We start from the raw sequence: 15,663 nt of genomic DNA, 5'->3' as shown, positions 1-15,663 counted from the left end.
ATAATCTTAACCATTGCTCCCCTTGCCTAGAGGAACGTTATTGAAGGCACCCATTATTTGATTCTTGTCAAAGCAATGAAAACATGTACTCCATATTACAAAGAAGGTCTTTGGCAAGATGCTCCAAGATACCCAAGCATACCATCTAAAGTCTGATGAGAAAAAAAAGCAAAACAAAACTTGGAGAAGCAAATGATATGGAGACATCTGTGTTTGAAATTGAAGAAAGTTTCATCCTCGGTGGCAGTGTCTAATAGAACATCTAACATGAATGCATGAACACGTATCAGAAGCTGTACACCAAGCAGGGAGTTCTAACTTTATTTTTTTTAAAACGTATTTTATTGATTTTTTACAGAGAGGAAGGGAGAGGGATAGAGAGTTAGGAACATCGATGAGAGAGAAACATCGATCAGCTGCCTCCTACACACTCCCTACTGGGGATGTGCCCGCAAGCAAGGTACATGCCCTTGACCGGAATCGAACCTGGGACCCTTGAGTCCGCAGGCCGATGCTCTATCCACTGAGCCAAACCAGTTAGGGCATGGAGTTCTAACTTTAAACAGGCCATTGCCAGTCTTTCTTCTCCACCCCACCCCCCGCCCCCCGCCAAGCTGCTAAAAATGTAGAATATGCATTTTACCCCTTCTCTGCATTTGGGGAAGATTTTTTTAAAACTGAGAAAATTACTTATAAATATATTTTTAAAATTCTGGGCTTTTAAAATATCTCTGCAAGTAATTCTGGATTTTTGAAAAATAATGAATTAGACAGCACAGTACTAGTACAATCTTATATTTTAAGCTGCATTTGCTAGATCTAGAGATTTGGGCGGGGCGGGGGGGGGGGGGGGCTGAAGAAGCCTTAGAGATCATAATCACCTAATTTTTTAGATGAAGTAACAGAGGCCCAAGGAGGTTAACTTGATTTTTTTGAGAATAAAAGGATTGGATCATGTAAGTTATAACCCAGTGGCAGGTGACACAAGGGGTAACTGTGGGAGGCTTTAGTCCCACCTCTTCTCCATCCATCTCCATGATCCCTAGTCTTCCCCCTTTATCCCTTCTCCTCGGTAAATTTACAATCTAGTTAAAACCGATTCACTATTCAACCAAAGTTGCCAAACAAGGCCCCATAGTTGCCTGTTCCCCAGACTCATCACAGTGAAGAAATCTGTAGTGCTCACTGTCCACCTGTTATATTAAAATCAGAAGACGCCTTAATCAATAAGCCAAATTAATTTGGAGTCTTTTTTATTTCACTAGCGCTAGCGGGCCCAGAGGAAATATTGCTTCTCAAATTCTGGGACCCAACATGGTGGAAGTCTTTCCTATTTAAACTTTTTTCAGTTCTTTGTCTTCCAAATTTGGAATGAGACTTCCGGACCTTCTGAGAAAGAAGCCCCGTGTGCTGGGAAGGGGCCGTGAGACCATATTTCAAGGCCTGGCCTGGCGCCCGCACTGACAACTCTGTCTGGGGCATAGTTTATGGCCTCTCTGGAATGGGAGTGGTCTTATTTTTCCCTATTATTTAAGCAAGCAAGTGTTTACAGAAGCCAAAAAAGTAGGGTTAAAATTTTTAAACAGCAGTTTTTACGCAAGATGAAAATTACTATGCTTCACACCCACCTTCCTTCTCCATCACTGTCATCAGGATCTAGAGTTTCGTAAGCCTTTTAAAACTGGAGGATTTGTTGGTATCCTGTTATTTTCCTACCTGATTTGCACTCAGGACTAATTTGGGGGATAGTGTTTATATACATCTGTGGGAAACAATATATTTCTTCTTCCCTACAGGCACTAACTATTTGGCCTATTTAAGCTTCATTTCTTCTTGGGAGTTTAATTATTCTCCCTCTTTTTGTGGCTAGTGTCTCTCGCAGCAGCAACAACATATGGGCTTCCAAAGTCCTTTCTAGGACTAATGTGCTGCTTTCTCCTTTTCCATTTTAGGGGACCCTGAGAAGTTCAGGAGATGATTACTTTGCATACTACCCTCGTTCTCAATATCTAAAATTTAACATGATCAGACTCAACTTCTTACTGCTGCTGTCAAAGTTAAACAAAGCTGACACCAAGTAGAATGGCAAAGGCAGTATTTCAGTAGTATACTATTTCAATAGGGAAGAGGGTCAAGTGTGAACTAAACTCAACTTCAATCTGTACAGAGGTGACTGGGCATTTTAAATGGAGAATGAGGGAGTAGACAGGGAGGAGAGCAGGGCTCCTTAGAATCAAGAATGTGAAAAATACGAAGTGTGGTCCGCGTAAAGGTTGGTTAGCCAGTTGTGTCTATTAGCTGGCAATTATTGGTTAGGACCTTGCCCTTCCACAGAGACTGGGAGACAGAGGCCCCATCCTTCCTGAAGTTCACAAGGTAAAGTATGGCCTTCAGGTCCTGAAGAAAGACACTCTTGAATTGTGGGAGATTCATCTACATCTCAAAGGGACAAAGGAAGGACTCACAATGGTAAGCCCTTTAGGTAAGTGCTGTACTACTGGGTGGGCCAGGGGCCTATTTGCAGCTGTTGGCTAGAACTAAGGGAATTTTTTGGCAGACTTAAACTCCCCCAGGCAAGCACTTTAAGGGGTCATCCTAGGAATAAGGCCTTGAGCTGTTAGAAACTGTGTTAATGTTTTTGTTTTTTAAGTCTTTTAATGTGGGGGTAAGCGATTGGATGAAATCATGTGTTGAGAATCTTTAGTTTTTGTATGCCAAGGTTGAGAGGCCTAGTAGAGGGCTCAGAGCAGCCTGACTAGAATTTGATCAAACAGAGAATGTTTCTCACTGAGTAACTTTAAGACGTGCTATTTTATTTTAATTAAAGAAGTTATTTGCCAAAGCCTCCATTTCTTCATCTGTAAAATAGGTATTTTAGCATCGCATATAGCTCTTGGCAGTATCGAGTACAGCACTATCCAATAGAAATATAATTCAAGCTCACATGTCATTCTCAATGTCCACACAGCCACATTTTTTAAAAAGTAAAAATAAAGTTAATGTTAATTTATTTACCTAATATATTCACAATATTTCACATGTAATCAACATTTTTAAATTATTCAAAGATTTTTACGTTCTTGTCTTCGCCCCTAATCTTTGAAATCCGATGTGTATTTTACACTTACAGCCCCACAATTCGGACCAATCCATTTCAAGCGTTCCACAGCCACACGTGGCTTTTGCATTGGACAGTAAAGGTCTGGACAGCTAAGCAGCAGGCCTTGCTGACGTAAGCGTGGGGGCGGGGCTTATCCAGTTGGGGGTGGGACTTAGCCAGTTAGGGGCGGAGCTTCTCAGAGAGGGCATTTTGGGCCTCGTCAGCCGCCGTAGGAGAGCGCCGGCTGCGGCGGCGCCACGTTCCCTGCGGCGGCTGCGGACGAATCTGCTGGGCTTCGGGGTGGTTCCCATCGACCATGGCCTTCACCCTGTACTCGCTGCTGCAGGCGGCCCTGCTCTGCGTCAACGCCATCGCGGTGCTGCACGAGGAGCGATTCCTCAAGAACAGTGAGTGGGCCGTGGGGTCGGGCTGGGGTGGCGGCGGCACTGCCCGGGGGGCGCGGACCCGAGACCGCCGCGCGAGGGGACAGCCTGGGGCGGGACAGGAGGCGGCCAAGGGCCCGCTGTTGGGGCCCTTCCTGCGGGGGTGGGAAGGAAGCCGAGCCGTTTGCATCTCACCAGCGGGGTGAAGGTTGTTCCATGGACGCCCGCTGCGTGCGGGTCCTGGGGGTGGGAATGCGGGGGGCCCTGCGATGAGCCAGGGACGCCCCGCCCGCGATTCCTCTCGGTTAGTGATTTAATGCACTGCTCTGTGACCGCCGACGGTGGAAAACCCGGGGTGTGCGTCCCCGTGAAAGACGGAAGGGCGTGGCCCCTTCGGAGCACAGGTGACCGGGTGAACGAACTGCTGGAGGCCGTGGGGGTTCGCGGGCTTTGGGGCTACGAGGAAAGGGAACGTGATGGTATTGGCACGGCATCCAGCCACCCACGTTCCAAGAAAGTTTATCCAGCCCATAGTTTTGGGTATCTGTACTGGAATCATACAGAAATGAAGACACAGGTTATGCCCACCGGGACCTCACAGTCCAGCACCCCCATCTCCCCTCCATCCCCCTCATCCTGGGCAAGCAGGCTGCTGCCTGCCTTAGGAGGCACATGGAGGCAGGGTACTGCGCTCCGTGCACCATGTGCCACAGCGTGCCGGCTGCATCTGTGTGAATCATTGACACTCAAACCCATGAACAAGATCGTTAGGTTTATTCCGTCAGAATAAAGTTACTGAGCACAAATTATGTGCCAGGCCCACGTAGCAAGAGCTGATGAGGGTACAGCAGTTATCCTGACCTTCTAGTGGAAGTTACTCTAAATGAAACTGAACAAGCCACAATAACACAGATGCAGAATATTATGGAAGAGAAGGGCAGTGACATGTTACCCTGTGGATCTGTGAAAGCTTCTGGGAGGAAGTGTGTCTAACCCCAAATCTGATAAGTGAGTAAACATTAACGAGGTGCAGGTGAGGGGCTGGGAGAACTTGAGGGGGTGCGAAAACTCGGGGGCAGGTGGAAGCAAGGTCTTAAGCAGGGCAGTGACTTGACCAGATGTGTGTAATGTGCTATAGTTCGGAGAACAGGTTGGAAGGGTCGAGAGTGGACAAGTAGAGATGGTGGGTATACTAACAAGAATAATAACAACTAACACGTAACACTGTGCGCCCAGGTCTGTATCAGGCGCTTTACGTATATTAATTTGTGCAACCCCGACAGCAACTTTATGCGATAGTTTTCATCCCCACTTTTCAGATGAGAGAGTAGGTAACCTTTCTAAGATCACGCAGCTAGAAAGTGGCAGACCTAGGATTCGGACATAGGCAATCTGACTCAAAAGGCTATCTTTTCACCACTATACATACAGAAAAGTAGAAGGGATCATGTTGTGGGTATAATTGTGCGCGCCCTCCCCCTCCTCAAAAGATAAAGTTCTAACCCTTGGTACCTGTGGATGTGACCTGATTTGAAAATAGAGTCTCTGGAGGTGTTATTAAGTTAAGATGAAGTCACACTGGATTAGGATGGGCTCTGGACCCAGTGAGGTGTCCATGTAAGGAGAAAGCGATACAGAGGCACTCAGACACACGGAGGGAGAAGGCCATGCGACAGACAACAGAGGCAGAGGCGAGTGAGTCAGCTCCAAGCCAAGCAGTGCCGAGGTTTACCGTAACGGTGGGAAGCTGGGAGACAGTCGGGGAGGAGATTGTGTCTCAGAATCTCCAGAAGGAACCAATTCTACAATCACCTTGATCTCAGACGTCTAGACTCCAGAACTGTGAGAAAATGAATTTCCTTTGTGTTGAGCCACCCAGTGTGTGCTGCTCTGCTATGGTAGCCCTAGGAAACTATTACAAATCAGGAGATACTTTAAAGGTAGAAAAGGCAAAATGTATTTTTTAGACGTTGGAAATAAGGAAGAAAGGAAAAGGTTAAAGATCTCTCTTGGTTTTCAGGCGTAAGCAACCCAGTGAAGGGTTGTACCTTTACCGAGTTACAGAGTCCTGGAGGAAAGTTGGGGTGGTAGTGGTGGATAAGGGGAAGAGAATGAAGTAAGTCTAGGACATGCTGAGTTTGAGATTCTGTCTGTGAGATATACGAGTAGGGATGTGAAGTAGTAGTGGGTTGGACTTAAATCCAAAAAACAAAGCAAGAGCCACAGTGGAGACTGAACATTGAGTTTCTCGGCCACAGATGATAAATGAAGCCATATGGAAAGATGAAATTGCTCAGGCAAAGAAGAGTACAAAGGGAATTGGTGACCAGTACAGTCCTTGAATCTCTTCCAGTAAACTAGGAATGGAAGGGAACTTCCTCAATTTAATAAAGAACATCTAGAAACACCCCCCTCACACCTCCCACACCCCAGGTAACATCCTCCTATATAATAAAGAGCTAATATGCTAATTAGACCGAACAGCAGACTGACCATCCAGCCGACCTTTTGGACAAAGCCGGGGCTGCGAGGGCTGAGCCCCTTGCAAGAATTTTGTACATCAGGCCTCTAGTTATATATAATGATGAAAAACTGAGTGCTTTCCCCAATTAGGAATAAGAAAAGATGCCCTTTCTTGCCACTTCTAACATTGTACTGGAGATTCTAGCCAGGGCAATTAGATGAGTAAAAAAGAAAGATATCCAGATTGTGAGATTGAAAAAGTAAAACTATCTCTTGTTTGTAAATGACAATCTTATATAGAAAATTCTAAGGAGTAACTAAAACTATTAAAACTAATAAATGAGTTCAGTAAGGTTATAAGACACAGATCAGTAACAAAAATCAGTTCTTTTCCTATACATGAACAATGAATAATAAAAAAATTAAACAGTTTTGTTTATAATTTCAAAAAGAATAAAGTACTTAGGAATAAATTTAACAGAAGTGTGAGTCATATGCTATGAAAACTACAAGGTATTGAATAGAATTAAAAAATAAATATTTTTAAAGATAATTAAAATAAAAACATCCTCTGCTCATGGATCAGAAGAGTTAATGTTGCTAAGATGATACCAAACAATAATATTGATTTACAGATATAATGCAATGTTTATCAAAATCCTAGTTGGCTTTTTTTTTTTTTTTTTTCCCAGAAACTGACAAATGAATTCTAAAGAAAAGGAAAGGGACCAAGAATAGCCCCCAAAAAAATCTTGAAAAAGAAGAGCAAAGTTAGATGACTCACACTTTGAGATTTTAAAATTTACTACAGAGCCACAGCACTCAAAACATTGTGGTATTGGCATCGGATCGACATGTAGACCAATGGAGCAGTCTTGAGAGTCCAAAAATAAATCCTTATGTTATGGTCAATTGATTTTTGATAGGGAAGCCAAAACAATTCAATGGGTAAAGAATAGTCTTCCAACAACTGGTGCTGGAGCAACTGCATATCCATAGGAAAAATAATGAAGTTGAACCGTGCTTCATACCAAACACAAAAATTAATTCAAAACCATAGACTTCTAAGCAGTGAAACCTAAAGCTATACAACTCTTAGAAGAAAATATAGGCTTAAGCTTTGTGACTTTGGATTAGACCAGGGGTGGGGAACGTGGGGAATCATTTGGTCTGGCCCTGCCAAGGCATTAGGGGTGAGTTAACTAAATGTTTGCCCAAATACAGCAAAATTAAGTTGATAAATTTGAATGGCCCATGAACGATGTTATAAATATCCAAATGGCCCTTGGCAGAAAAAAGGTCTCCCACCCCTAAATTAGACCAAGCTTTCCTAGATACACAACACTAAAAGTAGAAGAACCAAAGGAAAAATACATAAATTGGGCTTCATCAAAATTAAGAACTTTTGTGCCTTTTAAAGACACCATCAAGAGTATAAAAAGACAACCACAGAATGAGAGAAAATATTTACAAATCATATATATGATATATGACTGCTATTCAGAGTGTATACAGAACTATTACAACTCAATAATAAAGGGTAAACAATTTAAAAAATTGGACAGGTTATCTGATGGCCAACATTATTAATCACTAGAGAAATACAAATCAAAACCATAATGAAATATGCTTTACACCAATTAGGATGACTATAATAAAAAAGACAGTAATGTGTTGGTGAGGCGGTGGAGAAATTGTAACCATTTATACATTGTTGGTGGGAATATAATGTGGAGCAGCAGCTTTAGAAAACAGTCTGGCAGTTCCTCAAAATGTTAAACATTAGTAGTTACTGTGTGATCCAGTGATTCCACTTTTAGGTGTAGCCAGTATTGAAAAAAAACATCTACATCAGTGGTTCTCAACCTTCCTAATGCTGCGACCCTTTAATACAGTTCCTCATGTTGTGGTGACCTCCAACCATAAAATTATTTTCGTTGCTACTTCATAACTGTAATTTTGCTACTGTTATGAATCGTAAATATCTGATATGCAGGATGAATTTTCATGGTTACAAATTGAACATAATTAAAGCATAATGATTAATTACAAAAACAATATGTAATTCTATATGTGTTTTCTGATGGTCTTAGGCGACCCCTGTGAAAGGGTTGGTCGACCCCCAAAGGGGTCGCGACCCACAGGTTGAGAACCGCTGATCTACATAGAAGAACATGAATGTTCATAGCAGCATATATATATATTTATATATGCCTAAGTGATCCTTAACGACCGGAATGACTGGTGAATCAGTCGCTCTGATGCGCACTGACCACCAGCGGGCAGACACTCAATGCAGGAGCTGCCCCCTGGTGGTCAGTGTGCTTCCACAGCAGGAGCGCTGCTCAGCCGACTGACCCATCCCAGTGGCCCACCACCCTGGCAACAACCACTCACTCCCTAAGTAGTCCTGTAGGTCTAATCTCCAGAGAACAGGTCAGGTACTGATGGACCAGCGCCACCGGCCGGCTGGATCCGGATCCCAGACCGGCAAGGGCGTCCCACCGTCAATCACGTCCTGGCCCCACTCGGGACCCCACCTGTGGACGAATTTGTGCACATGGCCTCTAGTTATTGATAATAGCTAAAAAGTGGAAACAGTCCAAATGTCTACCAACTGATAAATAGATGACTATCATATGTGGTGTATCCACACTATGTAATATTATTTGAAATATTGATATATGCGACATGGCTGAACCTTGAGATCATTATGCTAAGTGAAAGAAGTTAGTCATAAAAGACTGTGTATCATGATTTCATTTATATGAAATGTCGGGGATAGGCAACTATATAGAAACAGGAAGCAGATTAGTGGTTGCTTAGTGCTAGAGGGGTCTGAGGGGATGGGAAGTGGTTGCTAATGGGTACAGGGCTTCTTTTGGGGGTGATAAAAATGTTCTAAAGTTGAGTGTTGTACAACTCTGAACATATTTAAACCACTGAATCGTGCATTTGAAATGTGTGAACTGGATGTTAGGTGATTGTATCTCAGTAAAACTTTTTTTTTAAACCACACATTTTAAAAAAATATCAGACAAGTATTTATTATATCCAGTACTAATTATGAGTAATACAAAAGAAACATGAAACTATATTAGTCAGCTGGGGCTGCGAAAACAAAGAATCATTAAGCAAAGTGAAATCTTGTTTCATGATATTGATATCATGTATAAAGACTTGTTCTCTGTCAAGTTTAAGGGTTAACATGTCAGGAATTAAGTCATTTGAGATTTTTAAAAACTGGAGTTATGAGATATGACGGGTGAACCTGAAATGAGGACAAGAGAAAGACACATTGTAGAAATGAGGACATGTAAGTCTTCAGGAGAATGTGTCAGGCAATAAAAAAGGAACTAGCAGGTAAAGAAAAAATGATTTATAATATCAGGGAAATGATGTAGAAAAAGGTGAAAGATTCATTTACAGAAAGTAAGTGGGATAGTGAGCTAAATTCCTCACCTCAAATCTGAGAAATGAAGGATGATCAAGGGGAAAGAAAAAAAAAAAAGAGATTTGCCCCTGCTGGCATGATAGGGCATGCTCTGAAGGCCTGACCAGGCTGTAACGAGGTTTAGGTTAAAATTTCCCCTATGTAATGTAGATGGTGACTCTCCGTTACTAGTACAGTGTTGTTATACCAATAATAATGTTGGGCTTCATAAATTCTGAATTGATCTAATTAATTTTTCAATTTGACACTGCTTTTTCAGTTCTGACTTGAAAAATATCTTGTTTAAAAAAGGAGTAAAAAAAAAATCAATCAGGGTGTTACAGTGTTCATCTTTACCATGGAATAATTTATTAGACTATAGTATAATGTATAACACCACAGTGGAAATGAAATGAGTTTTTGTTGTTTACCAAAAGTAAAAAAATACTGTAAAGCATTTCCCTTAGTAGTGTTTTTAAGTCATATGACTTTATATTTTATGTCTTTAAGAAAGGCTCAAATAATCTTTTAGAAAATGACTAATGAAGGAGCAAGGCAAGGGCATAATACATTTTTTAACACTGCTAATCGTTTTTATATTATACAGTTGGCTGGGGAACAGACCAGGGAATTGGTGGATTCGGAGAGGAGCCAGGAATTAAATCTCAGCTAATGAACCTTATTCGATCTGTAAGAACCGTAATGAGAGGTAAGAAGAAAAACTAGTAGAACACTCTTAAGTTTTAATTTTGTGGTTTGATTTAAGTAGCAAACTTCTGGGTGTGAATACTATCACATACCACCTTTGTAGCAGGAAATTTTTTTCTCATTAACCTGGCTTTATTGCTTAAAAGTTACTGGTTTCTTTGCCTTTTATTTCTAAGCCAGTTGGTGCAAATTGAATGCTCAGTGGTGTAACCTGTTTGTATGTTACCTGAGAGTTGAAAGGCAATGATATTTTTGGAAATTCTGTTGCTTCCAAGTGGTAAAGTCATCTAGAGTCCCATCAGGCTTTCAGGAGAAAAATAAGGATCCCACATTTGCTATTCTTTTAGTAAATATTTTAGAATACCTCAATAAAGAAGAGTTCAAAACCTTTTATTGAAAACCATTAAAACTAGGGTCTCTCTGTCTGTCTTCCTCCTTTTTTTAGCTGCTTTAATCACAACTTTGAATATAATGATAAGTTCTTACTTTGGTGATGAAACTACAGCATCATCTTTGTACATATTTCTAATGTCAAATATCACTGGTAGCCATATGGGTCTATTTCTGCCAAAGTCCAGTGTGCTTCTGTGTTCCCAGAGCTACACTAGCATCATCCACAGATGTTTTCATATTAATCTACTGTATCAGTGTGACTCTTACCCCCATCACACAAGCCCTCTTTAAATTAAGTTTTGGAGTTTATGATCCAGTGCATGTTTGAATGTTCCTGTTATAAGTATTTGTAATATGATTATGATGACATATTGTTAGGTATTACTGACCTTCTTGGATGCTAGTAACTATAACTTCGTTTTTTTCCTGATATTTTCTTTATAACAAACTTTTTTTTTTTTTTTTTGCAGTGCCATTGATAATAGTAAACTCAATTGCAATTGTATTGCTTTTACTATTTGGGTGAAGATCAATGGGAAATGGAGATTCAGAAGAAGAGATGTCAGCGGAAGTTATTACTTCGTCTCTATTGGAATCTACATGCCTTAGCTGGCTGTCCCTGGCCTTGACAAAAAATGTAAACATGATAATAAAACCAGAGTCCCTATTTATCTGATTTTTTTAAATGCTGCACTTATAGTTTCATTATAAAAAGATCAGATCATCAGAGGTAGTAACTATCCAGGATTGGAATACATTTGATTGATGACTGTTAATAAAAGTTTGTGCTATGGTTAAGATTGTTCAAAGGGTGCAAGACTGTCACTTCTGTGTTTTTAGAGCTTCTTCTCTCACTTCTCAGGGATGATTTTTTTTAACTTTTGAAGTTCATTGTGACTTAGTTATGCTCAGAGAGTGATTATCCTCCTAGATAAAACTTAAAGGATTTAAAAACTAATTACTACATATAAAGTGATAGATAATTGGGATGATTTTATTTTGAACTCTGGTTAAATATTTTGTCTATATTGTCTTGGCTATGAAAAATTCAAATTCATAGTAACTATGGAGGAGCAATACGGTCTGACTTTAGGGAGAATTATAATTTTGTAAGTCAGTCACATAGCGATTGTGTTTTTGTTTTAAATTATTTTCATGCATTTCTTATTTTAGTAATTGGTCTGAATGATGAGAACAGATTAGTATCTACATATTTTCATTGGTAGAAAAGTATAGACCCTTTTTACAATGGTGACTTATTTTTTGAAATCAGCATAAATATTAGCCTCTAAGGGCAATCCTAAACAATCACAATTATAAACTATACTATGTAAGAAGACTTATCTACGTAAGAAGCATTTACCTGTCCCAAAAGTACCGTGTTTCCATTTCTTGGAGGAATATATTAAGGCAGGCGTCCTCAAACTACGGCCCGCGGGCCACATGCGGCCCGCCGAAAACACTTATCCGGCCCGCTGGGTGTTTTTGCCACCGCTGCCTGTCCTGCTTAGCAGCCGACTGTCCCGGGCCCGCAGTGCGCATGTGTGGAATGTCTGAGGGACAGTGAACTGGCCCCCTGTTTAAAAAGTTTGAGGACCTCTGCATTAAGGAGTGTGAGTCTTAATTCTTATTTCCATCTGTCACCAGGGCATTCATGCTGGATAAGTTTTGTTTTGATGTCTTAGACCATTCTGTATTTTACTCATCCCATAATACAGTTTTATGCAGAAAGAATAAAACTATGTAAATGTTTTTTCTAGAAATTGTGGGTTATAATATTTAAAAGGGGTAGAATTGCATCTTTGTTTATAGCACAACATTTGTAAATAAAGTAAAATTTCTAAGTCAAGCATGTGTTTTTTTACCTTAGTGTATACCTGTCAGGTGCTAATGAAATTAATCTCATTTTGTGTGTAACACTTCTTACGTATGTTTTCTGTAAAATCACTAAGCAGTTTTAATGAAAGTAAACATTTACAATCCACTTTTTAAAAATATATATTTTTACTGATTTCAGAGAGGAAGGGATGAGGGAGAGGAGAGATAGAAACATCAATGAGAGGGAATCATTGATCGGCTGCCTCCTGCATGCCCCCTATTGGGGATTAAGCTTGCAACCGGGGCATGTGCCCTGACCAGGAATCAAAACCTTGTCCTCCCGGTTCATAGGTCAATGCTCAACCACTGAGCCACACTAGCCATGCCATTTTTTTCTTCAGTGAATTGAATTGACATCAAGAAGACTCGAGCGACTTTCCTATGACTTAATTTACTTCTAAAACTGGAGCAAGTATTGGATGCCTGTTGGCCATCCCTGAGTTACAGATGGATTATCTCTGGGCCCCAGGCTTGTAGCAGAACCAAAGAAAAGTACCAGGGATTCACAGTTGATTACTTAGTTCATGTGGTAACATATTCGGCACTAAAAGGCAATGTTCTCTTGACCTTACAAAGAGCTCATGCCTGAGTCTGACTGAGTGTAAGCTACTGACCAGATTCAAAAGAAGCAGTTAATTGAGGGTACTCCCATTTCTCCAACAGCTATGAGCCATACAGAATTTTAAAAAGAAAAGAGAGTGTCCTGATGCCATTTTCATGTTAGACATTGCACCACACCATGCTCATTTAGTGTCAGATACTGCAAAAGTGCAAATTCCCATTAGGGAGCAGGCACAGCAGGGCAGGATCAGCGTATTCTATAGCAAAGCAGTTCTGGGGAAAGTGAAGCCCTGAGTATCAAAGTATTTCATCTCTGGAAGCCACATAATACATTTCTAACTGTAAAGTGCCTGAGGGGAGATCTGCAAGCTTTCACAGGTTAACCCTGGTTTTCTCAGGACAGTTGTGATTTAGTAGCCATAGTATCTTTTTAGTAGGCAGTAATTTAAGTGCCCCGTTTGCCTGCCCACATCCTCCTCACTCATTCTCAGAATTAACAATCTGATCATTCTGGCCTCCAAATATCCCAATTCAATTCTTGATCATTCTGGCCTCCAAGTATCCAGTTCAGTTTCTTCAGTGAATTGATGACATACATCAAGAAGACTCATGAGCAACTTTTATGTTCAATTTATGGTGCTATGTATTCTGACCCTGCATCTGTTTGCCTCTGACCTGTCATGAAGGAGCTTGGCTCCAGTCTATAAATGTTACAATTGTTTTAACCCTTGCTCTAGGAAATGTTCATTAGTTTTAGTGGAAGTGTGAGAGAGACATCAATTCGTTGCCTCTCCACATGCCTCGGCTGGGGATCGAACCCACAACCTTTTGGTTTACAGGACGATGCTCCACCCCAGCCACCCAACTAGGACTCTATAAATACTTACCAAATTTATAACCTAATACTTTAAAAATATATATGTTTTTATTGATTTCAGAGAGAAAGGGAGAGACAGAAACATCAATGATGAGAAAATCATTGATCGGCTGCCTCCTGCATGCCCCATACTGGGAATCAAGCTCGCAACCCTGGCATGTGCCCTTGACCAGAATCAAACCCAGGACCCTTCAGTCTGCAGACCTAAGCTCTATCCACTGAGCCAAACCAGCTAGGGTTATACCCTAATTCTTAAATGGTTTCAAACTTGGATTGCTAATAGCAGAACTAAGTTTTCAAAGGAGTAATAATATAAAACTGTAATGCTCCATTATCTAAAACAGATGAAAGCAGGTCTTTTTATTTTTAGTTGAAGCAGGGATGGGATCCAAAGGCCCATTGTTCAGCCTCCTCCTTACTCTTGTCAAGCTTCCTAAGGCACTTCCAGAAAACCCTAAGTTTTCAAAAAACATGGCTTAAAAGTATTTTTTTTAAATCCCTGCTTTATATAGAGTAGGCAAGGTGATCTGTGCTCTAGTTATATGTAATCACTTGTGCGTTGTACATACTCATAAAATGTCGAGAAAAAGCAATATATTTGAGTAAAAGGAGGAGGAGGGATATTTTGAGTATGCCAACCAGAACCTTTTATCAGATGACTTAAACTTCCTAAGACCTGTTTTGGCTTGCTTCATCTGTTAAATTGGTCAATCACCGTTTCAGAAGTCTGCTCCAAGTGATGTATATAGTTCTTTTCAGGTCACTAACACTTGATTCTAGATGTCCCTCAACCAAAGAGATGTTCTGAAGTAAAATATTTGTGGTGAAATAAATCACTTTTTAAAAATATTTTTTTTATTGATTTTGGAGAGGAGGGGAGAGAGGGAGATAGACACATCAATGATAAGAATCATTGACTGGCTGCCTCCGGCACGCCCCCTACTGGAGATCAAGCCTGCAACCCAAGCATGTGCCCTTGGCTGGAATTGAACCTGGGACGTTTCAGTCCTCAGGCCAACACTCTACCCACTGAGCAAACCAGCTAGGGCTAAAATCACTTTTTAATTGATTTAGTTTAAAGGTTATTACCAATAATAAAATTTTGATGTCATGCCAAATGGAATTCATTTTTGCTAAAATTTCCTTAGCTCCTGATTGGTCATGATATGTCAGATATTGTGAAACTATTCTGTAGACACAGAATGGGCAAACATCTAAGGGTATTAATGATCAAGATAAGCTCTGGAATCCTACCCTTTTTTGTTTCAGTTCTAATACTGCTTTCTTTACATCTCCACTCCATCTTTTTCTTTTCCAAATCAGCCCCTTCCTTTTGAGGTCCCATCCCTTTTGTTGTTAATCCTCACCCAAGGATATTTTCCCATTGATTTTTTAGAGAGAGAGTGGAAGGGAAGGGAGAGACAAAGAGAAACATGGATGTGAGACACATCGTTTGGTTGCCTTAAGCATGCACCTCGACCAGGAACCAGGGATCGAACCTGCAACCGTGGTAGGTGCCCTTGACCAGAATTGAACTCAGGACCCTCTATCCACTGAGCCAAACCAGCTAGGGCAGGTCCCATCCCTTTACTGATTCTGCTTAAAATCCTTCAGTGGTGTTTTAATCTGGTCAAAAACAGGCTCCTAGCTCTGAAAAGGGAAACTAGGAACAGGTTTCTTTTCCTTCAACCAAGTGGGCCCTTACACAGAAACAGACTTAACAAATGTGAATAAGACAAAAACAACCTCCAGGCCAGTGGGGAGGAAAAGCATAGGGCCCCTAGTCCAGGGACCAGAAAGGGTTATAGCTGCAACATGGCTGACTGCGGCACCGCGCAGGGGTGTTGGATGGTGTTCTAGCAGCATC

At 40.9% G+C, this 15,663-nt stretch overlaps 1 protein-coding gene across 1 annotated transcript; it reads left to right on the top strand.

Annotated features, from left to right (window-relative positions):
* Nucleotides 1–3,348: 3,348 nt before the first annotated feature.
* On the top strand, nucleotides 3,349–12,394 carry IER3IP1 (immediate early response 3 interacting protein 1). The gene is made up of 3 exons (XM_081096432.1): nucleotides 3,349–3,507; nucleotides 9,987–10,088; nucleotides 10,951–12,394. The coding sequence occupies exons 1-3, from the start codon at nucleotides 3,417–3,419 to the stop codon at nucleotides 11,004–11,006; spliced, it is 249 nt and encodes an 82-aa protein (XP_080952558.1). The 5' UTR covers nucleotides 3,349–3,416; the 3' UTR covers nucleotides 11,007–12,394.
* The last annotated feature ends 3,269 nt before the right edge of the window (nucleotides 12,395–15,663 follow it).

This window comes from Myotis nattereri (assembly GCF_964212035.1).
Source record: "Myotis nattereri genome assembly, chromosome: 8".
In the NCBI taxonomy this organism is placed as follows: Eukaryota; Metazoa; Chordata; class Mammalia; order Chiroptera; family Vespertilionidae; genus Myotis; species Myotis nattereri.
Note: the sequence above shows the minus strand (reverse complement) of the source record. Positions and strands in the feature narration are given on the sequence as shown.

Excerpts from the sequence above, each read along its gene's own strand:
- IER3IP1 (XM_081096432.1), top strand. The coding sequence starts at position 3,417 with ATGGCCTTCACCCTGTACTCGCTGCTGCAGGCGGCCCTGCTCTGCGTC. Across the intron at positions 3,508-9,986 it reads GGAGCGATTCCTCAAGAACA|TTGGCTGGGGAACAGACCAG; the intron begins GTGAGTGGGCCG and ends TATATTATACAG. Across the intron at positions 10,089-10,950 it reads TGTAAGAACCGTAATGAGAG|TGCCATTGATAATAGTAAAC; the intron begins GTAAGAAGAAAA and ends TTTTTTTTGCAG.